General features: G+C 46.3%; 3 protein-coding genes across 3 annotated transcripts; 1 reads left to right on the forward strand and 2 right to left on the reverse strand.

Annotated features, from left to right (window-relative positions):
* Window positions 1-1,773: 1,773 nt before the first annotated feature.
* LOC123045499 (kinesin-like protein KIN-7E, chloroplastic) lies at window positions 1,774-18,909 on the reverse strand. Its single transcript, XM_044468576.1, has 25 exons — window positions 18,315-18,909; window positions 18,119-18,216; window positions 17,026-17,115; window positions 16,448-16,500; window positions 16,111-16,176; window positions 15,974-16,027; window positions 15,595-15,654; window positions 15,254-15,332; window positions 14,840-14,907; window positions 14,504-14,563; window positions 14,277-14,381; window positions 13,698-13,802; window positions 13,424-13,531; window positions 13,205-13,351; window positions 12,744-12,926; window positions 6,496-6,666; window positions 5,075-5,311; window positions 4,431-4,571; window positions 4,184-4,309; window positions 3,915-3,965; window positions 3,774-3,821; window positions 3,468-3,704; window positions 2,718-3,392; window positions 2,442-2,531; window positions 1,774-2,280 (listed from the first exon to the last, which is right to left on the reverse strand). The coding sequence occupies exons 1-25, from the start codon at window positions 18,695-18,697 to the stop codon at window positions 2,260-2,262; spliced, it is 3,456 nt and encodes a 1,151-aa protein (XP_044324511.1). The 5' UTR covers window positions 18,698-18,909; the 3' UTR covers window positions 1,774-2,259.
* On the forward strand, window positions 8,271-12,100 carry LOC123045500 (uncharacterized). The gene is made up of 2 exons (XM_044468577.1): window positions 8,271-8,936; window positions 9,218-12,100. Exons 1-2 carry the CDS (start codon window positions 8,271-8,273, stop codon window positions 10,982-10,984), a joined length of 2,433 nt encoding a protein of 810 aa, XP_044324512.1. The 3' UTR covers window positions 10,985-12,100.
* Window positions 18,910-22,541: 3,632 nt separating the features above from the next.
* On the reverse strand, window positions 22,542-26,506 carry LOC123045501 (probable L-ascorbate peroxidase 7, chloroplastic). Its single transcript, XM_044468578.1, has 12 exons — window positions 26,198-26,506; window positions 25,981-26,109; window positions 24,832-24,952; window positions 24,640-24,740; window positions 24,455-24,542; window positions 24,094-24,161; window positions 23,923-24,009; window positions 23,483-23,557; window positions 23,326-23,403; window positions 23,129-23,233; window positions 22,904-22,976; window positions 22,542-22,792 (listed from the first exon to the last, which is right to left on the reverse strand). The coding sequence occupies exons 1-11, from the start codon at window positions 26,369-26,371 to the stop codon at window positions 22,956-22,958; spliced, it is 1,047 nt and encodes a 348-aa protein (XP_044324513.1). The 5' UTR covers window positions 26,372-26,506; the 3' UTR covers window positions 22,542-22,792; window positions 22,904-22,955.
* Between the last annotated feature and the right edge of the window lie 1,269 nt (window positions 26,507-27,775).

Here is a 27,775-nt window from a genome sequence, read left to right on the forward strand (position 1 = left end):
GTTTTGCTGGAAGGTTGTGCTAAGCTTTGTGGAGATAATTCTTACATTAATCTATTTGACAAAGTGGTATATACCTTAGGAAGGATCAGATGTTCCATGAGAGAACAAAGCACATTGATGTCAAATACTATTATATCCAAGACATTGTTGCTCAAGGTAAACTGAAGGTGTGCAAGATTAGTACTCATGATAATCATGTTGATATGATGACAAAGCCAGTTCCTCTTGCTATGTTTGAGCTTTGCTAGGACTTAGTTGGTATAGATGTTTAGCCCTAGCGGTTGTTTGGCGATAAAGTGTTTTCTTTGTTGTTCGGGAGAAAAAATTATTCTTCATGCTGCAAGATGGAATTTGTCTCAAGATGGAGTTGTTGAGTAGTGATCCAAATTCATATAAAGGCTAACTTCTGCACCCCCCCCCCACACCCCAGTATTGATAAGTTTCAGCGTAGGTCACCTACGCTATATATGCCTCATGTAAACTGCCGAATGGGATAAAATCATCATTGTAAATCCTCAGCATTTGTAACCTCTCCGATATAGTGAAGTTTCGCTAGTTGCGCACGTGGTCTTTTACCCTTCTCATCGGAGCGGTTTTCCACGTTAAAATCTTATGTCCTCTGTGTTGATTTGATCTTCCTCTTTTTGTCATACCTCCAACATCGGTGTTCGTACGAATGGTTTCTCTTGCAACTTGGCGACACAAATAATTTGATAACAAGGTAACAAGAATTCATTGGAAACAGGTTTTTTAACTTGGAAACGGAGTTTCTAACGGAGAGACTTTTTTTTCCTCCATGAAACCACTGCTAGATGCCATCCGTTCAAACGTATTGTTGTGTGATCCATGCCAGATGGAACAAACAATCTGCAGTTTCCTGCAATAGGTAACAGTACTTCGCGGCACTGTGCCTGTCATGGCTCCTACCTCTAGGTGGATGGAGCGGCAGTAGTCCTGGCCATCTCAGGCCCGGCCCTGTCAGCCCACCCAGGCCGGCCCTAAAATACAAGGCCTAGGCCCGATGGGCTTGCTCATGGGCCGGGCTTGGGCCCAAGTTTTGAGCCCACCAGCAGGGCCTGGACGGGTTTGGGCTTGGCATATTGGCATTTTAAGGAAGAGGCCCAGCCCACGGCCCTAAGCCCTAAGGGCTTTTGAGGGCTTTTTACCAGATGGGTCGGGCTTGGGCTTGAAAAGTAGGCCCGATGGTAGGGCCTGGGCCTCAGTTTTCTACCGTGGGCTTTTTTAGGCCCGGCCCAGCCCATGGCCAGATATAAGCGGCAGCTCCATGGTGAGGTAAACTTATTTTTCAGCATTCCAGAGTCCAACTAGAGAGCAAGCTTACACTTCGTCACTGCGCCCCCCGGGTTGATCACCTCGACCAGAGATCAACCATGGACATGCGAATTGAAGGCAAATTCTTACGTTAGCTGCTGCCGTGACACGAACACAAATTCATTTCCTTTCCCCCCGCCAAAAAAAAAATTCCTTGCCGACGGCGCCGCCGTACAGCAACTGAACACGGATCGGAGGACCTGGGCAGCGGGCGCGCACACACGTTCTGGTCTCCTGGATCAACCGTGGAAAAAGAATGTCTCGCGGCACTGTATGACAACCACCACCAACCCAGATCTCGGCCGCGCGCAAACGTGGAACCCTAGCTTGCACAATCCGTAGCGACGCTTTAATCAGCCGGAAATCCGTGCCGCCACTGATTGCTGAAGTCAAATCCAGCACTAAGTACAGTCCCAAGCATACGGCGATCACGCATGAAAATGAAAATAATGTGCGAAGGCTGCAGTTTTGCTCCAGGGAACAAGTACGCCAGGACTACATATATCCGCCTAAACACATACAAACACGCTAAACAAACAGTTCCACCTGTTCAACTCAAGAAGTCGGGATTACATCTCTGACTCTGGAGGCAAAAGCGCGGATTAGCTACGCCTTTGGCGTCTTCTTGCTAGGCCGTAGTACGAGTAAATACAATCTACAGTTAGATCTTTCTAGTGGAGTAAACTGTACAGGAGAGTAAGCGCCCGGTAGGTTAACAACGGGGCAACTGAACTATATTTTGCCTCCCCTTTTGCTTGATAACACAGGCTTAGGATGGCTGTCCGAAGTGCCCTGATCTGGTGTTGTAAGTCTTAATGCAAATAGAATTCACATGCTTCGACTGTAGCAGCAATATACCGGGTGAATAAACAGCAGCCGACGAACATGAGATATGGCCGCAAGACTCAGCTTGAACAAGGAGGCCTGCTATAGCACCTGCTTTGCCATCTGTAAACTACAAGCGGTAAGTAGGGTGGAGATAGGTACTTACAAGCACCCAAAATCTACAGGTATGAAATGAAGCCTTCTCTCTCAGATGTGCTCAAGTGCAAGACTGTGTAGCAGCTGGCAGGAAGTTCAGAAAATTAAGTAGAAATGAGATAACGTACCTTTTCTTGGCAAATCCTCGACAATGCTTCCACATGAAAATTCTGTAGCTCCTCAAGGACTTTAACCTCCAAGCCTCTGATATCTTCACCCTGAAAAGGTCCTACACGTGCATCAGAAGAATAGAAGGACATCACACGAGTCATCTCTGTATATTGGATTATGTGGTTCAAGGTAAGCTCTAGCAGAAAGAAATACTGTGCACAAAATATAGATGAGATGTATCCAGATTTCAGAGAGGACACTTGTTACAACGGTAAGAAATATAATAGGATCACCTTCAATCTAGACATTGCGTTTTCCAACTCTTTGCAGCGCCTTCTTTCAAAATTGTATGCAGCTTTGGCTTCTTCCAAAGTACTGATGCCATACCATTTCCAATTATCTGAAGCTTCCATATCGCTTAGGATTCTACCAGTATCAGTCTTCGATGAATGAAAGCCGTTTTGCTTTGATTTAAATTCAAACAAATCATCCTGAGAGCTTTCTTTCTTTATCTTTGAAATAAGGGCCCACATGTTTTCTAGTTCATTTTCCAAATCATGCTCATGGCACTTTGCATCATCAATTATCTTCAAAAGCTCATTTTCCCTTCGGGCCTTCTGCGATAATGTGTCTTCTAAGGCAGCCTCTCGCTGGCAACTAGCAACCAACTCTTTCTGCATCTCCTCAACTAAAATTCCATTATCTTGATCACGGCGTTTTGTGTCATTGCCCCTAGTGACTGATGCAGTAAGCTCTTTGGCTGCAGTAAAGTCTGCAACCAGCTTTGCATTTTCGTAAGAAAGCCTGGTGACTTCTTCTGCCAAATTTTTTAGTTCAACTGCAGCGGCAGCTGCCAATTCTTTAGCATAGTATGATTCTTCAGCCAGCTTTTGACTCTGAATTTCTAGCCCATCTTTCTCTTCCGTCAGCCTCAGCTTGTCTTGCTTCAAATTCTCAATTTCTGCAGCCTGCAGCGCTGGTTTTTAGATTTGAAGTGACAGACTAACTGGACGCAGATAAATTTAGGGGGATGTGATGCTTACCTGCATGAGCACTTGAGATTTTAATGGCGACTCCTTATTTTCTTCCGCTGTTCTAGAGGGAATGTTCTCATGACTTGAGAATTCATCTACCTGATCCCTAGGATAACTTCTTGACGTTGATGGTTCACTAAACTGCGTACCGGCCACATTATTCTCACTCTTAGAGGCCTTCAACAAATTACTGATTTGTCGCCTCAATTGTGCAACTGTTTCTTGGAGTTCTGCATTTTCTGATACCTATTTGAACAAGAACATTAGACTGATATGTTGGAGATGAAAAATAATTGTTCTCCCGCCCTTTCTCACCTTTGTTTGTAGCTGATCTTGAAGAATTTTATTATCTGCAGACATGATCTGCAGAGACAACACATCCGAAACAGTAATTAGTATAGGATAAATATCAACCAAAAAAACAAATATTAGCTGACGAAGTGGCATTGAACAAACCTCCAGTTCACATGTCATCTCACTCAATTGCGTGCTCAACCTTGAAAAGGTCTGAAAAAATCACATCACAAAAAACATTTCAATCATTAACATAGGAATCCAAAACACTATAGCATATGGCCAAATAAGTAACGCGACCTAGAAAGTTAAGGTAGACCTTAACGAAAACAAAAGAAGAATGCTCAAATGAAATTTTGTACAAATTTGCATGTAAGGCAACATAAGACAAATTCAAACTTTTCAGTTTAGCATCACTCGAGAACTATTACCTGGGTCATTTCAGTCCTAATAGCTGGGTCATCAGTAGTTTCCAGTGATTGCATTATGCGCTGTTCTAACACATGTATATGTGATTTCTTTTCACTGATTTCATTTTTCAATCTCTCAATTTGGTCCTGCGGAGGAAGAGGAATGAGAATGCTCAGATAAGTATATTTTTTAAATAAATAGCTGAGCTAAAGAAGATATCACATGAATATGCCCAGCTAGCTCAGAAAGGATTACAGATATATTTACCTGAATTTGCGAATCATCAGGGCTGTTGGCTGCTTGCTCTAATAACCTTTTGAGTGAGCTTGTAGATAGTGCGACTTCCCCAGCCAGCATCTTGACCTGCTCTTGGAGAAGATCTATTTGATCCACAATAGTTGTTCCACTCTATACATGTAATATGTCAGTTGACTCAGTTCGAGTCCAAACCAGTGATTATAGCAAAAACGCGATAAAACAAAAGACAATATGAGTCAATCTGCCATATTAGCTAAGCCATGGGATGTGTGCTGCTTCTAGTCAGAAGAGGCAGCCAGGCAAGGAACATAGGCCAGAGACAACCCTCGCAGTTCAGGGCCAAAAATACACTTTTTGTAACTAAAATCTATTATAGCTGAGTCCACTTGTCAACAGCTTTAATCCGGAATCACATTACCCTATATATGCAACAACCATCTCTGTGTGAATGCTCTCCGCAAGCCACTGTTCTTCAGCAAGAAGAAATCCAGAACTAGAAGGTTTTGTTATTAATTAACATGGAAGGTTTCCAGCATATTTCACAGCATAGTTTGTGCCAACCAAGAGAAGGAAAGGCATGGATTTGGAAGTGTGCATCATGCTAGAATGAGAGCAACAGGTGAAAATGTAAGAAAGTTGGAAAACCGACTCACCGGCAGAGGGTGTCGTACTATGGGTGCAGCACTAAACAAATCACCAGCTTGAGTCCTCTCCAGAAAAGAATCACCGAGTGCTGAATCATCTGCTTTCCTAGTCACAGATTTCCTTCGACCATCCTTCAGGTCAAGCAATAGGTGTTTCTGTTGTGATGATCTGGAGAAGGAAGGTGAGCCGCTAGCAGTGCTATCACTATCGGCACTAGGTGATAGCCCAGATAATTGCTCTGACTTCTGCATAAGTAACATATATCAATGAGTAATTCAGATAACTTATATTACTAACTCAAATAGCTTATACAACTAAGCTACTACAAGTTACAAAAATAAAATAGCTCACAAAGCTATATGAAACATCAATGAAGATAGCTGAACAATTAGAGAGCATCCAACAAATGGTGAGACGAGACCTGAGTGTTCCATGTGTATATAAAAAAGAGGGGCGCATAAGTGGAACCACACGTCTTAAAAATCAGGTAGAAGATGGAGCTGATACTCTCTCCGTCCGGAAAAGCTTGTCCCTCAAATGGATGTATGTAGCACCAAGTTAGTGGTAGATACATCCATTTGAGGGATAACCTTGGGACAATCTTTTCCGGACGGAGTATTTATGATCTCAACCACCAAAACCAAGTACTTTGCTGGAAGTGTATATGTGGATTGCCTAGCCCTTTGCATCAGTTCGTACTTTGCGTTGGCTAGTGCATGAAGCTTAACATGGTATCAGAGCCTAAGGTCTTGAGTTCAAGTCCTGGCTTTCATGATTTATCCAAGAAATTGTTCTTGCCCGTATCAGAGCCTAAGGTCTTGAGTTCAAGTCCTGGCTTTCATGATTTATCCAAGAAATTGTTCTTGCCCCCCCCCCCCCCCCCTCTTTTGTGTCCACGTATAGGCCTCTTGAGCCATACCTCTGAGTCTATTCACATGTTGAGTTCCCGCGTCACACATAAGAGGGGGTGTTCAAGTGTATATGTGGATTGCATAGCCGGATAGCCCTTTCCATCAGTTCGGACTTTTGGTTGTGTTGGCTGGTGCATGAAGCTTAACATACATTACTACCAATGTATAGAAGTCTGCAAGCAAACAACTCCTAGCTGTACTGCATTCCTTCTTTATTTGAACTGAAACTATTGTACTGCATTCCTATCATGCAAGAGATATTTAGAAGAAGAAAAAGTAAATGCAAGTGGAGGAGAGCACATTTAGAATAAAATGAACTAGAAGACTCCAGTAAAACCACCTAATGTGTTCCTTAAATTATATCCTTTTTGAATGATCAGGAAAGCTAAATTGCCTACTGTAAGCATGCAACCCTTTACCAGGAGAGAACAAAAAAAATAAAAATTGGTGGTGCCAATACAAAACTTAACATAGAAACTGAGAAACACAAACTACATAATCCATGGCACGAAAATGACCTTTAGTTTGAACCAACCAAGCATTCCACGTTTGCGATTCCTTCTATCAAATCTAGCAGGCTCGTCAGAATTGTTAGAATCAAGTTTTGCTTCAATCGAAAACTCTGAATCAAGGCTAATATCATCATCCTCTATGGAGTACTCCCGCTTACGATCAGGTAAATAAGCAAGCTGCAAAAAGAAACCGAATAAGAATAATAGGCATACTCCAATGCACGAAACAGGTATAATCATCAGGAGAAATAATGCATTTTTAACTACAAGAAACAGTGTTTTATTCTAAAAATACAACCATAATATGCTGTTGAAAATCGTAATGCAGAGCAATTTTTCATGTTCCATTCGATTTTTACTTGAGCATTTCAGCTACATATAGCTACTTAGTCATTCAGTTAGATATACTGCCCAGAAGAGTATGTTTTGATTGCATATTGCCGGGATCCTATGCACTAAGCTCTCGTACAAAATGGGATTAGTAGTGTGTACCCACATCCATATAAGCGAAAAACTTTCAGAAAAAGAACTCCTTAATACTCCCTCCGTTCGGAATTACTTGTCGTAGAAATGGATGTATCTAGATGTATTTTAGTTCTAGATACATCCATTTCCGAGACAAGTAATTCCGAACGGAGGGAGTATAAAACAGTATTGAAGAACCCTATCAACAAGTAGGTTACATAAAAATTACAAAGGTTTCACATGAACAAAGGCGCAGCCGAAAAGTAGAAGCTACAAACAAAGTAAGAATTTTGTATGATAGGTAAAATTTTCAAGATGAACAACTCCATTTGTCCTTTCTTAATCAAATTAATCCATATAAGCAAAACATCATCCACTTGTTGGAGAACTCTAGAGCACTCATAATTTTATGTCATGCCTGTTAGAACAGGGTTGTGCTGTGTGTGTAGTTATCATATTGTATAGGGGCTTCTTTGCTTATTTCCCTTCATGTATATGTGCTGGCCTGTTGGCCCGATGGAATATAGGCTCACTTCATAACATGGTATAAGAGCTAGGGTTAGGTTCCCCAGCCGCCGCCGCCGCCTCTGGTCGCCGCCGCCGCCGCCGCGGCCACCGCTCCTCTCTTCATCGAGCCTCTCCCCTCTTCTTCCTGGTAGCTGCTGCCGCCTGCTGGTCCAGGCCGCCGCCGTTCCAGGCCGCTGCTGCCGCCGTCCTTCCCGGCCGGCGCAGCCGCCTCAACGTGCTGCTGCTGCTCTTCTTCAACGAGCTGCTGCTGCTGCTCTTCAAAGTGCGACTGCTGCTGCTCTTCTCCTCCTGGTCTGCTGCTGCCATCAAGCTGTGCCTCCTGCTGCTGCTGGTCTTCAACGAGCTGCTGTTGCTGCTCTGCTGCAATGGCGCCCTCCACCACCACCGGTGCTGTCCCAGTCCCACGATGTCCTGTTATCTTCAACGGACAGAACTACAGGGACTGGGTGCAGCACATGAAGCTGCACATGAGGGGCCAGCTGGTCTGGGAGCACCTCTCTGGTGCTCTGCCTTGTCCCCTGCTGCCCACTCCTCCAGCTGAGTTGGCCTTCCCTGTTGATGCCGATGAAACCAAGCAACGTGAGATGCTAGATGCTTTTGAAGAGGCCACTGAAGAGTATCAGAATCAACTCCACTTATACAAGCAATGGACAAATGATGATGCTCGAGCCTCTTCTATCTTGGTGAACAGCATGGATGTTGATCTCACCATGGATGTGGTGGCCCTTACCACTGCATATCAGATGTAGGAGCACCTTCTCCATCGCTATGAGTCTACAGGGGATGCCATGTATCTCTCTGTTGTTCGTCAAGAGCAACAACTACAACAGGGAGATGCTACTGTGGATGATTTCTACAAGGAGATGTCGGCGGTGTGGCGCCAATTGGACTCTCTGGGAGCTGATGTTTGTCGCAGATGTCAGTGTTGTGTGCGGCAACAAGCTAAGCTGGAGGTTCGTCGCCTCTACGACTTCCTCACTCGCCTCCGGCCGGAGTTCGAGCAGAGTCGTGCTCAGCTATTGGCACGCCATCCTCGGCTCTCTACTCTGGAGGCCCTTGCTGAGGTGCGATCTGAGGAGGTGCGCCTACGGAGCACGGGCTTATTGCCATCCTCTTCAGCAGTCCTGGCTGCCCGCGTTCCACCACCGCTGCCTGGTGTGCCCTCTTCTACACAGGTGGCAGCAACCTCCACTAGTGCTTTCTGCAACTACTGCAAGCAGGATGGTCACATGATCACGGAGTGCATCAAGAGGAGGAAACAGGGTCGCCGTGGTGGCCGTCCTCAAAAGGACTCGGGAGGCTCCTCTAATTCTCGTGAGGGCTCCCTTGACACCATCCTCAGGTTCACCAGGAGATGCTCACCTTGCTGCGCCGCCTTACTGCTTCTGCACCATCCTCAGGTTCTGCTGGTTCTGCTGGTCAGACGTCTGGTCCACCACCGCACTCTTCGTCAGGTACATCTTTGCCCTGGATTCTTGATTCTGGGGCCTCCTTCCACATGACACCACACAGAGATCATCTTTGTGCTGTCAATTCCGTGCCTTCTCCTCTTACAGTTCAGACTGCAGATGGCACTTCTCTTTCTGTTGCCGCAAGAGGGACTCTTTCCACGTCTTCTTTTCATGTCCCTGCCGTTTCTCATGTTCCTAAACTGACTATGCAACTTCTATCTGCTGGTCAACTTACTGACTTGGGTTGTCGTGTTATTCTGGATTCTGACTCTTGTTGTGTTCAGGATCGTCGTACGGGGACTCTGGTTGGGATCGGTCCTCGGCGCCATGACTCTCAGCGCCTTTGGGAGCTCGATTGGCTGCGCCTTCCTTCCGCTGCGTCCTCTAGCCAGTCGGACATCACCACCCCTTTTGCTTCAGCTGCCACCTCCACCACATCCTTCGCTCAGTGGCATCATCGATTGGGTCACATTTGTGGCTCCCGCTTGTCTTCTTTGGTTAGGAGTGGTGTTCTAGGGTCTGTATCTGGTGATAGTTCACTAACTTGTATGGGTTGTAAGCTTGGCAAGCAGATACAACTTCCATATCCCTCTAGTAATTATGTTTCTCAACGACCTTTTGAACTTGTTCACTCTGATGTATGGGGTCCTGCCCCCTTTGTTTCGAAAGGGGGTCACAAATATTATATAATTTTCATTGATGATTTTTCTCCCCACACTTGGATCTACTTTATGTCATCTCGTAGTCAAGTGCTTCAAATTTACAAGTCGTTTGCTACCATGGTTCGCACTCAGTATGATTCCTCTGTTCGAGTTTTTCGTGCTGATTCGGCTGGCGAGTACTTATCTCGTGCGCTTCGTGGTTTCCTTGCTGAACAGGGTACCCTTCCTCAGTATTCCTGTCCTGGTGCACACGCTCAAAATGGGGTGGCTGAACGCAAACATCGTCACGTCCTTGAGACTGCTCAGGCTCTTCTTTTATCTTCTGTTGTTCCCCTGCACTTTTGGGCTGAGGCTGTCTCTACCGCTGTTTATCTCATTAATATTCAGCCTTCTGTTGCTCTTCAGGGAGGGATACCAGTTGATCATCTAGGTGATGGTCCAGCTGATTATAGTGGTCTACGCCTGTTTGGTTGTGCCTGTTTTGTTCTTCTCCACCCTCATGAACACACCAAATTGACTGATCAATCTGTTGAATGTGTTTTCCTTGGCTACAGTTTGGAGCACAAAGGTTACCGTTGCTGGGACCCTATTGCTCGAAGACTGAGAATCTCCAAAGATGTCACTTTTGATGAGTCTCGCTCCTTCTACCCTCGTCATTCTTCTACTGCCACAACCGAGTCGTTAGTCGAGCCTCTCTCTTTTTTGACTCTACCTGATTCTTCACCTTTATCGTCACCTGGTAGGTCCACTCCTAGCCTTTCACCTGTGTCTGCTCATGAGCTTCAGCTTACACAGGATGAGGTTTCTATTCCTGACTCTCCTACTCGGGTTGAGCCATCCACTCTCTCTCCTTTTCCTTTTACCTACTCCCGTCGTGCTCAACACCCTTCTCCCTTGATGCGCCACCTTCCACTTCCCCTCTCTCTCCGCTTCCTTTTGTCTACTCCCGTCGTGCTCGGCACCCTTCTCCCTCGGATGCGCCCACTTCCACTTCCACTCCTTCCCTGTTGGGTCCCATTCCTTCAGAACCACCTACCCCTCCTGCTCCTCGGTATAATCTGCGTGATCGCCACACTCTCCAGCCTCCTGCGTACTATGTTGCTGCTGCTACCACTCTTGTTGAGCCGTCTACGTATCGTGAGGCTGCTGCTCATTCTGAATGGCAGCATGCTATGGCAGAGGAAATTCATGCTCTTGAGCGCACAGGCACTTGGGACCTTGTACCCCTGCCTACAGGCGTTAGACCCATCACTTGCAAATGGGTCTACAAGGTTAAGACACATTCAGATGGTTCTCTCGTGCGCTACAAAGCTCGTCTTGTTGCGCGTGGCTTCCAGCAGGAGTATGGTCGTGACTATGATGAGACTTTTGCTCCTGTTGCTCACATGACCACTGTTCGCACTCTTTTGGCTGTTGCTGCTGTTCGGCAGTGGTCCATCTCTCAATTAGATGTCAAGAATGCCTTCTTGAATGGTGAGCTGCGGGAAGTGGTCTATATGCAGCCGCCTCCTGGCTATACTGTCTCTGATGGCACTGTCTGTCGCCTTCGGCGCGCTCTTTACGGGCTGAAACAAGCTCCTCGTACCTGGTTTGAGCGTTTCTCCGCCGTCATCACAAGGATCGGGTTCTCTGCTAGTGTTCATGATCCTGCTCTGTTTATTCACACTTCTCCTCGCGGTCGCACCCTTTTACTACTCTATGTTGATGACATGATTATCACAGGGGCTGACCACCAATTCATTGATTTTGTGAAGAAACGTCTACATGAGCAATTCTTGATGACTGATTTGGGTTCTCTTCGCTACTTTCTTGGACTTGAGATCATTTCTTCCCCTGAGGGTATTTATCTCTCTCAAGAGAAGTACATCCAAGATCTTCTCACTCGTGCCTGCCTCACTGATCAGCGCACGGTTGACACTCCTATGGAGTTTGGTCTCCATCTTCGTCCTGGTGAGGGTGAACCCCTTGCAGATCCCACACGCTACCGCCATCTTGTTGGGAGCCTTGTCTATCTAGGCATCACTCGTCCTGACATTTCTTATGTTGTGCACATTCTAAGTCAGTTTGTCTCTGCTCCCACTCAACTTCACTACAGTCACCTTCTTCGTGTTCTTCGTTACCTTCGTGGTACCGTGACTCGTCGCTTATTCTTCCCTCGCTCCAGCTCTCTTCAGCTTCAGGCCTACTGTGATGGCGTGATGCTACCTGGGCCAGCGATCCCACTGATCGCCGCTCTCTCTCTGCCTATTGTGTTTTTCTTGGCTCCTCCCTGATTGCCTGGAAGACCAAGAAGCAGAATGCTGTATCTTGCTCCAGTGCTGAGGCTGAGCTGCGAGCTATGGCGTCCGTGACTGCAGAAATTACTTGGCTACGATGGCTTCTTCAGGATTTTGGTGTTTCCACTGCTACACCGACCCCTCTGCTCTCCGACAGCACTGGGGCACTCAGCATTGCCCGTGATCCTGTTAAGCATGAGCTCACCAAGCACATCGGTGTTGATGCCTCCTACACTCGTTCTCAGGTGCAAGACAGAATTGTGGCCCCTCAGTATGTGCCCTCGGAGCTTCAGCTTGCTGATTTTCTGACGAAAGCTCAGACACGGTCCCAACACAGTTTTTTCCTGTCCAAACTCGGTGTCCAAGATCCCCCTTGAGTTTGAGGGGGGGTGTTAGAACAGGGTTGTGCTGTGTGTGTAGTTATCATATTGTATAGGGGCTTCTTTGCTTATCTCCCTTCATGTATATGTGCTGGCCTGTTGGCCCGATGGAATATAGGCTCACTTCATAACAATGCCAACAATTGCATCATCACAGAGTAACCTCACATGGTACACATAAGTGTGAACAAAAGCTGCAACCGTGTAGCAATTTAACTGCAATGTCGAAGAAAGTGAGATAAAATAACATCCTAGAGAAAATGGAAGCTTCAACATCCTCCTCCTTAATTCGATCCACAAAAACAACAAAATAAAGGAAGTACCTACCCTGCTCTTTCACACTTGCACTATCGGCTAAAATACACTTGCACTATTACTCTCAGTTTATGTCTCAACTTTTGTCATAAGGCTCTTTACAAATTTTATGTTAAGTTAGATTAATAGACTAAGATGTTGCAACCAAACAAAGAAAGAGAGCTTGAGCTTAAAAACCTCATCTTCCCCAAATGAATGCCGTCGGCGGAGGCTAGCCTGTCCTGAAACTTTTGAGGATATTGAACTTTTGGTTGATACCAGTATCAGTTTTGTTAACCTCTGAATTCTACCCATCAATGCTGCTTTTGCTTCCTCTTCCTGTTCTAACCTTGACTGGAGTTTGACTTGGCCAGCCTCAAGCTATTACACAAAGAGAATATCAGTAATAAATTAATCATCACGGATAAAAATATGGCCCAAGTAATTCATGTTCGGAAGGAACAGGTTGGGTTTAATCTACAGTTATGCCATCTGGAAGAAAAGTATCCCAATATGCATGGAGTACAGGCACACTTAGTGGAAGAAAAGTTAGTCTTGCAGTGACGATTTTGTTCGTATTAAGAAGGGAAACAGAACAAATGGAGTAATGGACAACAGTTAAGTACCCTATTAGGTGCTGAAAAACATGTAAAAAATACCTGAAGTTTTAGATTAACAAGATCCTCCTGATCCGTGGGAAGAATGTACCCATTTCCCATCATTCCACGTCTAAGTTGTTGCAGCTCTTCTTTCAAGCATGTTATCTCCTTTTGATACTTCTTTATCAAGGACTTCTCATCAATTATCTGGAAAGAAAATTTGTCATCAGTAACAAGCATCTTCCTTACAATATGGATTCAAGACTGATTGATCGTTACCTTATTTTGAGAAGCTTTCAACTCGACATGCTTGCTCCTGTGGGCAAATTTTAATGTATTATGTGTTTCTTCGGTGTTGCTGGAAGCAGGGGTAACTGTGCAAATAAGCTGTGACAAAGATAAGGGTGACAATATATCAACATAAGTTACTTGCACTTATGAGTCCACATATACACATGGAAAGGTTCCCAAAGCCAAGGTGAAAAATAAGTAAAGAAATAAAGGATCTTTGTAAGATAGAAAGCACAAGTGTACTGTACAAAGAAACACTCACAGAAATGCGCCCATGCCCACTCAGAGAGTACTGAAGTAAGCGTGTGAGCTTTGAATCTCTATAGGGAATATGGGTGGCCTTGCCATCTGTAAGTTTAGCAATAACCTGCGACAAAATTCCATTGACAATTTAACATGGAAAGAACTAAATAGAAGTACAAAAATGTGATCATTTCCCTAGTATGCCTTCATACTAGTAATTTATATTTGGGGTTAAGCATCATGAGGATCCAGGTTAGCATCAGGTATGGAGACATGCATGTAAAAATTGTCTAATTAGTGCTACAAGCAACTATCACAAGTTAAACCTAGCAGATTTGGCACACCATGAGAAGAACTAAATAAGCGAATAAAATGTGATCATTTCCCTAGTACCCCTTCCGACTAGTCATTTATATTTGAGGTTAAGCGTCATGTGATCCAGGTTGTAGCGATCAGCTGTGAGCAACTACAGCAAGTTAATCCTGGCATATATGGGACAACTCGATGAAACGTTTTACAGAGTTAATATTGTATATATTTGTCAATAATATCACAAAGAAAGAGAAATCAGCAGCAGCGCAGGTTGCAGGATACTTACAGTTCCAAGAGTGAGCAGGCTTTTGTTTATGTATGAACCTTCCTTACGACGTAATCCAGTTGTTTCAGTCTTGGAACTCTCAGAGCCAGCCAGATCAATTAAGTTCTGACAAAATTATAAGGATTAAAACAATAAGAGCATGTAGAAATAAATTCTACTAAGATGACAATCAGTAAGGTGCTTGAAATGGTATGAAAACTATAAGCATACTCGAGGAGAGGAATTACCAATTGGCACAATCTGACTTCTTCCTCTTCAGTTTCACCAGAGGGGCTGCTCTCAATGGTCTGCAGGTGTGTAACACTGTAAGTTTAACAATTCTACCTGAGCTGAAACTATATTAACTGGCTACATCAAACAACTTCCCAATGGAAGAAATAGCAGAGTTTAAGATTCAGTGAACATGGAACAATTAACATAATTTTGCAGACTCAGCAAGCACTAAATATTTGGCAGTACACTGGATGCAAACACTGTCAGAGTCTCAGCCAACAGATGTGTGCAGGAGAGAGAGAGAGAGAGAGAGAGAGAGAGAGAGGGGTGGGAGGGATGAGAGAGAATACCAATGTGAAGATAGTATGGCTCCGACTACTGACAAGATTGAAGTTGTTGGATCCAACATGTCTGTGCTCTGCCAGACGCAACGGCGTCAGTAATTCAGTGCAAGGTTAATGTAATTTCTTTTTCAAAAAGGTTAATGTAATTCAATTTCAAGGTGTAGATAAAAATAATGAATTGCCAAAGCATCGCATGGACCCACACACAGAAGTTGCAGAAGGTCAAAGACGGAGATACACACATAGTACATGGGTTCACCAGCAAAGCCACTTATACTGTAGGTTTAAATTTTAGCACAAGAAATCACAAAGACAAACATGGAGATCAAGCAGTCTCCATGGAACTGAGGAAATCTTCCTTGGATGCGATTGGTGATAATCTGGGAAAAGCAGTGGATGTTATCAAGATAAAACAAATACCTTCTCCAGATGCTATCAAAGAGAGTGCGTGTGCAGGTGATAAGACGACCTCTTCTTTAATCCCTTCCACATAGGTTCCCTAAATGAATAGAAAGAAAGAGGGTACAATTATTAGTGGCTAATAAGGAAGTATAATCTAGTATAGATCAACATTTATTGACAGGAGACTCATCAGAGAGAAATGAGAAAAGGGAATAAAATAGATCAACACGCAATGTGAAATAAGAACTCATAAGTGATAAGTATGCAATAATTCATATTGAGAAACGAATATAAGCTTCCATCTAGTTTAGATTGTCCCGCTGTATAGTATTATCGGACATTATCCAATGACCAGGTACCTGTGCGTCTTCTCGAATTCTGAGATTCTGTCCTGTCGGATCAAGTAAATCATTTATAACCTGCAAAGTGACAAAATCAAAAGCATGAACAACTACTAAACATATTAATGAGTGATTTCAGAAAAAGTTTGCTCCAGTTTACTATTTTGCCACCATTTTAAGCTTGTTTTCTAAGTAAGCCTTACTGCATCAGGTTTATCATAATCAGGAGTGCATGGCATGGGACTCCTGGTCTTATATATTATCATATAGATAAGAAACAAACTGGTTCCTATAAGGTAGCAAATCTATGTATTTAAAGCTCCAACGCATAGTGGATAATTCGTCTTTGTGTCGCAAATCAGCAGCAAACAAATGCATTGCTTGAAAGATATGTCACCTCATTGTAAATTTCGAGATATGACACTCGCAGAAGAAACTCTCGTCCAGGTGTCTGAGGTCAAGAAAATAAATAATGATGTCATGCGAGCCCGATCTTTTTAACAGTTTATAGACAGAAACATATAAATAAATTACATCTTGAATAATGCTGAACACATCCTTCACTGCCAATGGGATAATTCCAGGCGATTTTTGCTCTCCCTGCAATCAAGGTAATCCAAGTGTACCGTGAAAGAGAATTCAGTATTGCTGCTGATAAAAACAAATTCCACATGCTTATGTGTGTAGGTCAAGTGAACTGTGGTAGGCATTACTCATAGGAGAGAAAAGAGGACAATAGCTATATATGTTAAACCGTAAAGCTATGTCTTCTGCTGAAGAAACATGTACGTAGAAGCACACCGCTAGACGTGTTAGAAAAATTAAGATAACAAATGCACACACATAACAATTAGAGGATGCACAAACTTACATGCATTGTATGAGTTTTCCCGCTACTAGTGACACCATATGCAAAAACAGTTCCTGAAAGAAACAGAGCAATGTTTTCGTAATTGAACAAATCTCAAAAGGTAAAAGTACAACATTATATACAAGAGAAAGAAGGCAAGACTAGCAATGACCAATTATTTAAGTGAGTACGTCCTAATTAAAGGTAGAGGAACGGTTGGCTTCTTTTTCAGGGGAAAAGAGAGTAGAGGTACCACTGGAAATCCGAGATTCTGACAATCATGTAATATCAGTTGTAACAAAGAAGCATGCGAGATCCGAGACCAGATATGTCTGATCACAACAAAGTTGGCACTGCAAAGGTGGATATAAACGTGGTATGGAGGTTCCCTCAAAGGCATTATGAAAAGTAATGCAGATCCATCCAGTTCCCTGCGTCAGATTTTTTATTGTATGTTGCCCAAATCTACCTTACTACCAAATATTTATCCTACTAAAGATATTAATAGGGGTATAACGGTGGTTCCTGGTCCACTAAATTTACATTTAGTTGAACATAATTCACTCTAGAAATTAGAAACAATAAGAGTTGAAACATACCATTGATTCCTTCCATGGCACCACTTACAACATGCTGAGCAGCAACATCATATACGCGGCGAGTTGTAGTAGCTGGACCAAAAACTTTATCTGCAAAATTGAACAAATGGAAACAAAGAAGATGTAGGTTTCAGCAAACTACACAGACCTGGCAGATGTCACAAATTGTAAAGTATGAAGTTATGATCACTGATATTAGCTTTATTTTTACGGGCGTATTTGGTTCATGCTATAGTATGCCCTACCAAAATTTGCCACCCATTGGCAAGCCAAAATATTGGCTAGAGATTCCTTGACCCTTTGTTTGCCAAAAGATTGGCAAGATTTGTGAAGAGAATGCGAGGAGAGTTGGTAAGATTTCATAGGCAACCAACCAAGTAAGAGCCAAAATCTGCCAAAATTTTGGTAGGGCATGTTTTGGCACCAACCACCAACCAAGCATACCCTACAAGACGAGCCTTGCTCGGATGGCTAGCTCTGGAGTTGTGCAGGCAACCCAGCTGTTTCGGCCCTTGGGTCAAGAACTAGGCACCGCGCATTTTCCAGGTACTTTCACACATGCACATTTAGTGCGATAAATTTCCTGGTGCAGATAGCAGACCGGCATGTGGATGTGTGTGTATGCTGTGTACGAGTGGTGTGCGTCTGCCTTGTACCTCTCAGAAAAATGTTAAACTGTCCTTTTGGTGTAACAGCACCTCAGATTCAAAACAATAGCACATTAATCTTTACCATGTGTTTGCTACTTCACTAACAAGCACACATTCTCATCACACTCTTGAGCTTGCATGATATAAAGCTAGCTTGACAAAGGTGAGACATCCTATAGAGCTGTAACTCACTTCGACGGTCTATTACTAGAATATATCAACATTCTCACCACAAAAGTGGCATATCCATTACATTTACACCTCGATGGCCCCAACAGAGCATTTAGTCATCAAACAATTTTACCCTCATTTCACAAAGAAAACCCCGAATATGGCAATCCCTTCTGTTTCATGTGAGGACATTTCCTTAACATCACCGATTCCACAATCTACATTGTAATACAGTATGTAATATTAACTGAAATGGGCTGAAAAGCACTCACCAAAAGCATAGGCGATACTCGGGTTGTACTCATTACGCACCATGTTGTCACCATCAGCATACCAAGCCACCTCGTCCCCCTTGTTGATCTCTCTAGGACTATACACCAACAAATACAAACAATTTTGAAACACATAAGCACAAAACCCAGAACCTCACGTCCTCAGTAGCAGAAAGCTAGCAAATCAGCAGCGCACCTGAGGGGGCGGAAGCGGACGGTGACCATGATGTTCTCTTTGGCATTGGACGCGTCCACCGCCGCGGTGGACGGCGCCCTCCCGGTCGCTCGCGAGGAAACCGAGGAGGGCGTGGTTGGCCGCGCGGAGGCGGTAGATGAAGGCGTGGTGGGCCGCGCGGAGGAAGGGGTGGCTGGGCGCGCGAAGGCGGCGGAGGGAGTGGTGGGGCGGCCACCGGAGGAAGACGATGGGGTGATGGGCCGCGCGGAGGAGGCTGGGGTGGACGCGCGGCCTCCCGACGAGGTCCTCGTCGCTGGAGGCGCCGCGGGCGCCGCCACCGCGGACGAGCGGCGGGATCGGAAAGGGGAAATGCTGGAGCGCGTCGATTTCGACGACGACGACATTGTCGCAGAGCTCAGGTTGGAGCGGGGGGCGGGGTGGGGGGCTTAGGGTTTTGGTGGGGAGCAGGCGAGCACGAGCGCGAGCTCGTGGGGATGGAGGGGAGGCTCGTGGGCTTTGCTTTGGTGTGTCGTCGCCGTCTTCCTCAGGGGAGCTTTGCCAGCTTGGGTCGCCGTGGCCTCGTTTGTCGATTTGGTCGTGCCGCCTTTTTGGCACTTTGGTCTAAAGCTCCGAAATTTTCTGGGGGCTTTTGGGGTTAAGACCACCGATGGTGTGCTTATCGGCGGCTATTATCTGGATCACACAGTCTATACACTATTTTCCTTCTCTTGTGGTCCTAAATGTTTTCTTTAATAACAGAAAGACTTTGTTCATTACATCGTCTATACGGAGGGTTACAATATGATTCAAAGGCTCCTCAAACCAATCATAAGTTGTAAACAATCTAGCCAATCTAGCAAGCTTATGAGTGATCTTGTCCGCTTTTCTATTACAATGTTCAAAAGTAATGAGTGAGAAGTCACAAACCATATAATAATGAATTATAAAAAACGATTGTCACCGTTCTCGCATAACATCTTTTGTTTCTTCATGGTGTTAATGACATCCAAAATGTCTAACTTGATAGCAAGGCAATTACAGTCTAGCCTTTGCACAAGGGATAATTTGAACCTCAGTGCCAATGCTTCATCTGTTGGACATTCGTGCACACATTTATTCTCATATTTCCCCCGGTAATTTTTTTTACCTTTCTTATCTCTCAATACTGCACACTAGTTGAACCCCTTAGAAGGTCTTGATTGAACGATGCAACAACGTTAAGTTTTACAAAACCCATGAAATTGATAAAGAGCGACTCAGCATAGTCAACCCCCCCCCCCCCCTTGTCTTCTTCTCTTCTCCTTCCCTTGCATATGAACCTTGTTTGATAGCAGGGTTCACCCTGCCCCCACGATGAGAGAGGTTGAGCACGGGTTAGGAGAAGGGTGTTAGAATGATGAGTGTCAGGAAGCATAGACACGATGGCATGGAGTGGGTGAATGCATTGTTGCATGGGGGAAGGCGGGCGAGGAGGTCAAGACAAGGGCGGCGGAGAGATGTGGAGTGTGCGACTTCTGGCAAGAAAAATGACAAGTGGAGAAGAAAAGGATGGACATACATGACCGAGATGGTGTAGTCCCACCTATCAAGGAATATATCGTAGCACATGTGGATATAATGGAGAACATGTATGAAATTTTACATGTATGATCTAAAAAAAGTGCCAAAATTTACAATCCCCCCTCCACAACCCTCAAGCCTTTTGGGAGAAACTCCAACGCGCAGACGCATTTGGTCTGCGCGTGTCCATTTTGCTTAAAACGAACGAAAACACCAGCCCAACGCGCCAACCCAAACCCAAATCATGTCCGTTGCGTGTCCGTGTGGACGCATTTTAGGCCCAAAATTTGCACCGGATTTGCGTTCACATGGACACAAGATGGACATGCCATGCATCCACTCGGTGTCCACCTCGGGCACGCGTGTCGGCCGCCCGACCACCATCACGATCATATTGAATGTGACCCACCCACCTCGGGCCCACATGGTAGCCAGTGGAAGCATCAAGAGTCCACACACTTTTTAAATGACAAGCGTGCAGGGGACGGCCTCATCCACTTCCTCTTCCTCCCATCCACATCTTGCCACGCTTGCCCCCTCACCGACAGACAGGAATCCTACCCATGGTTGGCTTCTCTGGCAAAGGCAAGGGCAAGGCCAAGTACAGCGTCGAGGCCAGCTCGTCATGCGGTCCGGCGAGGTAGACGCTTGTGCCAATGGAGGGAAGGGCTCGTCAGCAACGAGGCAAGCTGTACATCCCGATGCACCATGCGCGCTACCACTGGGAGTACGACGTCCTGTTATCGTGGTCGGACATCAACTTTCCCCACGACTGGCACCTCGACCCCCACCGCATTCCAGTGCCAGCCGTGCCACAGTCACCGCACGCGCGTGCAGGGGAGATCCACAAGCGGTGTGCTCTCCCGAGGCCGGTGCAGCGCCGCTACCCCGCGTACGCGCCAGACTCTCCCGACTAGGACGTCTGGTTCGCCTCTGAGCATGACGTGTGCCACCGCGGTGACATCCAAATCGAGTCCGGCTTTGCACCACTGCCCCCTGGTGGTGGCGCAGGAGGACGAGGAGGCCGAGGCGGTGTACCTGGGCGCATTGGAGGAGGCCTACCAGCACGCCCTCGAGGAGTCCAAGAGAGAGGAGGACGCCCGCTGGACTGGCGTGGAGGAGGCGCTCCAGCTCTTGACTGCGGGGGATTACGTCTACCCTCCACCACCACCACCACCTCCACCATCGCGGCCCAAGCCTGATCCCACGTTGGCAGCACCCGTCGCCACGGAGAGGTGCCAGTGGGACGGCGTCGTGCGGGAGTGGGTCAGCACACCACCCGAGTGGCTAGGCACGACGGAGGCGCGGGAGGCAGCCTATATCGAGCAGTGGAAGGCCCGCGCGTTGGCGGAGGAGCATGCCGACGAGGGAGCGACGCATGCAACTGGAGCGAAAGGAGGAGGAGCGCCGACAACGGTGGGCACGGGAGGAGGAGGAGGAGGAGCACGTGCGCCGTGCAGCAGAGCTGCCGCAACAGCAGACGCGGGAGCAGGCGATGCTGACGGCCTAATAGCAGGCCTTCCCATGGGCTGCGGCACCCGCGTTCTTCGACCTCATCGGCTCTGAGGACGAGGGCGACGCCTAGGGCTGCAGGCTGGGGTGGCTGTGAGGTTGCAATTTTTTTAAATAATGTTTAATTATGTTTGAAGTGGACTTTGGGCGATGGTTTAATGTCTAATTATGTTTTATTAATTTGTATGTTTTAAATTTAAAAATTACATACCTAGTCGGGTTTTTCTTAATGATGTGGACTAATGTGTCGGTTATGTTGGACGCGCCGACCAACCCAAATTTAAAACCGGAAACACGGGTCGCTCTTTTGAATGGACAAAAAGCAGACAAAACCAAGGACCATTTGCATCGGCGCGTTGGAGTTGTCCTTAGGTCGTGCGTTCTTGTATGCTGTCACGGGAATGGGTAAAAATAGCACCAGGAAACTCAAGGCAACCGACGCCTATTTCTCATTTCCAGAGGTACCAAAGGGGTAAACAGAAACGGTTGGGTGATTTGGGCGGGAGGGAGCGGTGAGCGCGAGTATAGCCACCGGGAGGGAAAGTGACCGGACCCGGGACCTCCGCAGTGCGCACTCCTTGGGGTTTGTAGTTTTGGGGTTTGGCCCGTTGTTCCGCTTGCGCCACAGAGCCTACCACTCCCGGCACGTGGCGAGCACGTGAGGCCGATCCGAGTTAATGCCGCGCCCGTCGTCGCAGGCCATCGCCACCACCACAGCACATACGCCCTTCTTAATTCATTCATTCACAGCCCTGCTGCCCTGCTGATGTCTTATTAACCAGCGTTGTTCCCTTGAATGAATGGTGGACGCCCACCCACCACCAACGGATCGGTCCAATCCATTCCAAGCCACCGGTAGGTACGCACGCACGGACTGTGGACCGGGTCCAGGCATACCGGCAGGCCCTCCATGGATCACTGCTCCAAAGATTCTGCCTACCCGTGGAGACAAAGACGGAGGGGCTCGCCAAATGGAAATCACTCCTGGTTTACGCCGGGAGGCAGCTCCTCAGAGGCTGTAGGGTCCAGGGGTTTATGTATTGCAGTATTGCAGATCTGATGTTTACTGCACCACCCCCCCCCCCCCCCCCCCCCACCGTGCTCGATGAGCCACACGACTAATAGAAAAATGACAGCACGGCACGGAACAGCACTGCACAGGCAGGCAAAGCATCATGTGATAAATTTTTGAATGAAACGAATTTGTCATCGGAGCAGGTTCACATGAATGAATGGCTCAGATTTGTTTGCATGCCTGTATTATTTTTGCACCTCAATTGCCAAATCTAACAATTTGACCAAGCTGGAAAGGAAAATCTCTATCTTGTACATATATGATAATAAGTTGGGAAAATGCCTCGTCCTGTAGTATGGTGACACCAAGCTGGAGAGGAACGATGGTGATTAAGTTGTGCCGTCCTCTGGTCCTGCGAGGGATCACAACAAAGTGAGCCCTTTGTTTTATCGATGGGATCAAGTGGGTGAAAGGGTTGTGCCATGAATCAACAAACTGGGGAGTGGGAAGGGGTATGATGTACCTTTTGGAAGTGTGTTTGGCTGCTTCAAGGGTTCTCTGGCTAACGCGCGGCGCTAATCATCCAATGAGAATCCCTGCAGGACAGCCACATAGATCAGCTTGAAACACAAGGACAATAAGGTTGGATCAAAAGCAGAGAGCAGAGCAACGCCTATGTAATGGTTTGTAGAATAAACTGAAGGGCGGCCCACTCTTGGTAAACTGTGGACGAGATGCTGACACTGACCTCGGCAGGATCAAACTTTGCACCCAGGCTGCTCAGTTTAGCATGAGCCTCCGCATAGTCATTAAAGAATGCTTCTTCGTCTGCTGCATATTTCTCTGCATAGACCTGAAAGCGTTGTGGATTCTTATGCAGTCAGTTCAGGAATTATTTCACTCTCATAGGATGCCGAGAACATACAGTTTGAGCATCAGACTCACCTTGAATGCTGGGTCCTCAAATAATGCAGCATCTGTAGGCAACACAAGAAGATCCTGATCTCTTTTCTCTTTTATCTCCTAAAGTATCGCTACCAGCTCAGATCTAACAAACCAGATGAATTGTCCAGGCATGTCAAGTATTGAACGGGGCACTTACCTTGAAGTAACTGTTATCAAACTTCAGCCATTCAGCTGTCCATGATTGTCCACCAGGTGCACCAGGACCATTTTTCTGTCAAAGCAAATAATGGAAGAACATTACTCACGCAGGCAATTCACTTGTACATCTACATGGAGCAAGGTGCACACAGCATTAATGTTTTGAAGCGGGTACCATAAGGACTGTTTGGAAAAAAAAATTGCATATCTCAACTGACACCATCAGATGTAAACAAAGGCTAAGAAACATTATGTAAAGTGTACAAATCTTGAAAACAAGCACAGCTAGTTCCCAAAGAGATTTTAAGTGTAATTTTAAGTATGCAAATTTCCAGCAGTGGTCAAAATGATACTGCAACATGCTATGCAATCGTTAACCTGGGAATTACAACATCCAGGGTAGCATATATATACACAGAAAAGTTAAGAACAGCATACAGTATATTTTGTTTCAGGTTTCCCCCAGCCACTCCGTTCGGGCCTAGACCTTCCAAGTGTATGTGCCCCAGACAAAGCAACGATTTCCTGCAGATACAGCGTACACACAGCTCAACAACGCCAGCCAAAACAGCATGGGCAAACAGGTGACACAGATCATTATTTACATACCTTGTCATCAAGGCCCATTCTGTAGAATACCAGCCTCAAGTGGTCAGCAGGAGCACTCGGGCCAGCATCTGTAAAAACATAAATAACACATAATTGAAGAATTAGCAATCATCATATTAAATGCATTTATCAATACACAGGTGCCTTTTTTATCTCCAAATTATTAATAACAACTCTGTGCTTTTGATGTGGTGATGGAATTATCAGTAAGATTATGGAGATAACGAATACACTTGGTTTACTGCAAAGCAGTCAGGGGATGTTTCGCATCTTTGAAACATATTTACAAACTCAAAGATGAGAGAGAGAAGGATATACAGAACACAACGAGCTGGAATATGCAGTGAACAAGATTTCTAACCAGGAAGCTTCCCTTCAGGTGGACACTGCTCAGGTCCTGTGACATCAACCCGTCCATATTTCATTGGAATCTTTGGGCCACCAGCTTCCTGGTACCAGATTGAGAAAAGAAAGGAAATTAGGTCTGAATACAGTATTGATATATTAATTCTAACCTAGACAGATACAGTGGGGCAAAGGTCAGACCTCAATTGCTGTAGCACTTGCCAACTGGAATAAATCCGCATAAGTTATACTCGGGTATTTGTCCTTGATAGGTTGCACAAGCTTTAGAGCATTTACCAAACCTTTAAGGATACCCGATCAGGACTTTCAGTTACTAGCTGTTGACATAGGAGGAACAAAGAAATGTACTCGGGAAAATCCAGGTAACCGTACCGGCATTGGCTCCATGCTTCAGTTCAACGTCAAATCTTAAACTTCCATTAGCCCCACCTCGTTCTGGCCAGTCCTTAATATTTTTGTCATATGTGCCAGAATCATGCCAACCCAAACGAACCTTGATGCAACAAAACAAATAACAATTAATAATCTTGGAGCGGATATAGAAAACTGATATGTATTAGAATGGTAAACTAAAGCAAAAATGGCCCTGTACCGATGCATTGCACTAAGTAGTTGCATCAAAATGAAAAGTTTCACTTCTATGATTTTTCGTTTTGAAAAGTTCCAGTGGGCAGTGCTTATTTGGACAGATGGCATCCCTATCTATGCCTTAAGCTTTTTTGACTGCCAACTGGAAAGAAAATATCTAAGATTGTTACTGACAAGGATAAACTTCCTATGACCATACAAAGGTAAAATACAAGAAAATGTGGTATATAGTCTGCATAAAGACTAAAGAGTGCAGTTGATAATGCTCTCATCTGTGTAATGTCGATGCAACATTTGTTACTATGACATAACGTTCATAACAGAAGGGTTATTGTGCAAGGGTAAGGTTCGTCTAGAAATTCCCTTCCCCAGACCCCACCTTGTGTGGGAGCTTTCAGCACTGGGTGCACCCTTTTACATAAGGTTCACATCAGACAATGCCCTTTAAATACTCTGCACGGTTTGATGGCTAATTAACTGAAGTCTTCTCATATCCTGATTGGTCAAATCTCGTCACACTTCATTCTATTAAATTACAACAAATGTCTCATGTGTAAGCATAACATTTTCAGTATAGTAGGGCTAGGCTCCATACATAAAAAAAAGGAAGCATATTAAGCTCCACAGTGAAGAAATGGAACTAGATGGGCCAATGGACGCTAGAGCCTGGCACAAATAACACAAGAAAATCACTTGACACAGAGTCTAATTCAGAAAGTTGTTGCGGTTTGTCCAGTGGAGATATATGTTGGCAAGCCTTTTTGAGAGGCAAACTGTCTAACAAAGCACTTTATGATGTTAAAATCCCAGCACTGCTCTAAGGATCGAATTCACCTTACTGTCCTAATTGACGACGCTGATGCAAGGCATAAATTCCTAGTATAGTAGCCTAAAAGCGTGCCATCGCCGTGTCGCTATGAGGTAGTACCATACCAGGATGGGGTGGCAGTGGGTTGTGTTGAGCAGCTCCCTGATGTCCTCGCGCGCGGCCTTCAGCTGTGCCGCGTCCGACGCCGCTGCTATGCACCTCACCGATCGCCCCCTCCCCGCCGACTTGGCCTTCTGCGATCACACACATAACCAAACACAAGTCAGCAACAAGAACATTTGGGTCCAAATCCTGGGCCGCCCGAACCTAACCGACACAGACCTGGGAGGGCCGAGACGACGCGGCGCGGAGGCTGACGAGGCGGAGAGCCGGGGAGGACGAGGATGAGGAGGGGAAGAAGGCAGAGCTGGATGGCCCGGCGCGGCGGCCGGCCGGGAAGCGGCCGGACGGAGCGGCGGCGCGGAGGGTGGCGGCTGCGGCGAGACGCTCGGCCATGCTGATGGGTGGTGGGTTGGTGAGAGTAAACCGTAGACCGTGGCCCTTTGGAATGAGGGAGGAGCTGCGGCTGGTTGACTGCTTTGAGAGGGAGGGCCAGCTCAGCACGGCTCCTGGGTTTTGAGGGGGTTTTCCTCGGCTCTTGCGGTTGGTGTCGCAGGCTCGGGGTTGGGGAAGAGGTTGGTTGGTCGGAGTGGAGGGGTGTCATGATCTTGAACACTAGAACAGCTAATTTTCAGAGAATTTCAGTAACTAGACCCGAATTGGAGGGAAAAGCTCGCTAGGGTTCTATCGTCAAGAAAAGGAAAGTGGACCAACCACTTGGCGGCTAGGGTTTATACCTGATTACAATGCGATGCCCAACGTAACTGAAATTCAGGGCTTTATTACAGTCCAAAGCAGTGGTAAGAACATATGTAAAGTAACTACAAACAATGCTATGTTGTTTCAGTTGAAGTGTCTCAATTATATGCTATATAAGTGAGGGCTAGGCGGAGTGCATACCCCGCCGCTTGCCACCCCGACATCGGCGGCCACGCTAGCCGTCGCCCTCTGCTCGTGAGGCGGCGCCACCAAACCGTCGCTCGCCGGTCCCGGCCGCGACGGCCACCCCAGCTACGGTGTGCACTATCGCGTCGCAAGAGCGTTAGACCCGTTCCGACCACCACTGGTTCCTCGTCGCCGCCGGCTGGTAGTTACTCTCCTTCCTTCAAGTTTTTCGTTGGTGCCCAGGTATGCAGCAGCTTTCGCCCTGATGCATGTTGATCTTGATGCATGGTAGCCTCACTCTTCTGTTGTCGCATGGTAACCTCCCCCTTTTGTTGATGCATCCCTGCTCCATCTTCTTGCCGTTGCCTTGTTGCTTGCTTTGATTGTCGCTCTGGTGGACCATGTTTGCCCCATGGAAGGCTTGCGTTTCCAGGATGCTATGCTGGCGAAGTATGGTTGTGGCACTGTTGAGGCTGTTGCTGGTCGTTGCCAGCCGGCCGACGTTCTCGCCGCCGTGCTTAACGACGACGTCTTCTTTTCGCCGGAGTTCTTTGCTTCTCTTCTGGTCAGCTGGTCCGGTGGCTTCGCCAACGGCTATGCTGCCAGGGCCCAGCAACCAGGTTGTTTCTTTTTCCGGGTCGCTCATGCGTGTATTGCCAAAGAGATAGTGCTCCGCGATTCCTGGAAATCCGGTTTGCTCTACGTCAGGATGTCACTTTCTGACTTGGACCCTGGTTCTGTCCCTTTGGCTTCTCCTCGGACGGTTGCACGAGGCCCGGTCTGGGCTGCCAACTCCAGGCTGCCGTCGTTGCTTGGCCCGGCTCCGAGGTTGGGTCACGTCGCTGCTCAGGTGCAATCGATTGATATCCCGCCGCAGGCGGCCCGTGCCCAGGTTTTCGGGGTCTCTGGCGCGGA

The sequence above is a fragment of the Triticum aestivum genome, chromosome 2B (genome assembly GCF_018294505.1).
Source record: "Triticum aestivum cultivar Chinese Spring chromosome 2B, IWGSC CS RefSeq v2.1, whole genome shotgun sequence".
Taxonomy (NCBI): Eukaryota; Viridiplantae; Streptophyta; class Magnoliopsida; order Poales; family Poaceae; genus Triticum; species Triticum aestivum.

Bases quoted from the DNA above. Each gene is read 5' to 3' on its own strand.
- LOC123045500 (XM_044468577.1), top strand. From the start codon at position 8,271: ATGTATCTCTCTGTTGTTCGTCAAGAGCAACAACTACAACAGGGAGAT. The intron at 8,937-9,217 runs GTACATCTTTGC...TGTTGTGTTCAG, and splicing joins ACCACCGCACTCTTCGTCAG to GATCGTCGTACGGGGACTCT.
- LOC123045501 (XM_044468578.1), bottom strand. From the start codon at position 26,371: ATGGCCGAGCGTCTCGCCGCAGCCGCCACCCTCCGCGCCGCCGCTCCG. The intron at 24,953-25,980 runs GTATGGTACTAC...TGTTGCATCAAG, and splicing joins CCCACTGCCACCCCATCCTG to GTTCGTTTGGGTTGGCATGA. The intron at 23,234-23,325 runs GTGAGTCTGATG...CAACGCTTTCAG, and splicing joins TTGAGGACCCAGCATTCAAG to GTCTATGCAGAGAAATATGC.
- LOC123045499 (XM_044468576.1), bottom strand. From the start codon at position 18,697: ATGTCGTCGTCGTCGAAATCGACGCGCTCCAGCATTTCCCCTTTCCGA. The intron at 16,501-17,025 runs GTATGTTTCAAC...TGTTTCTTTCAG, and splicing joins TGCCATGGAAGGAATCAATG to GAACTGTTTTTGCATATGGT. The intron at 15,655-15,973 runs GTGACATATCTT...GTCACTTTGCAG, and splicing joins ATCTCGAAATTTACAATGAG to GTTATAAATGATTTACTTGA.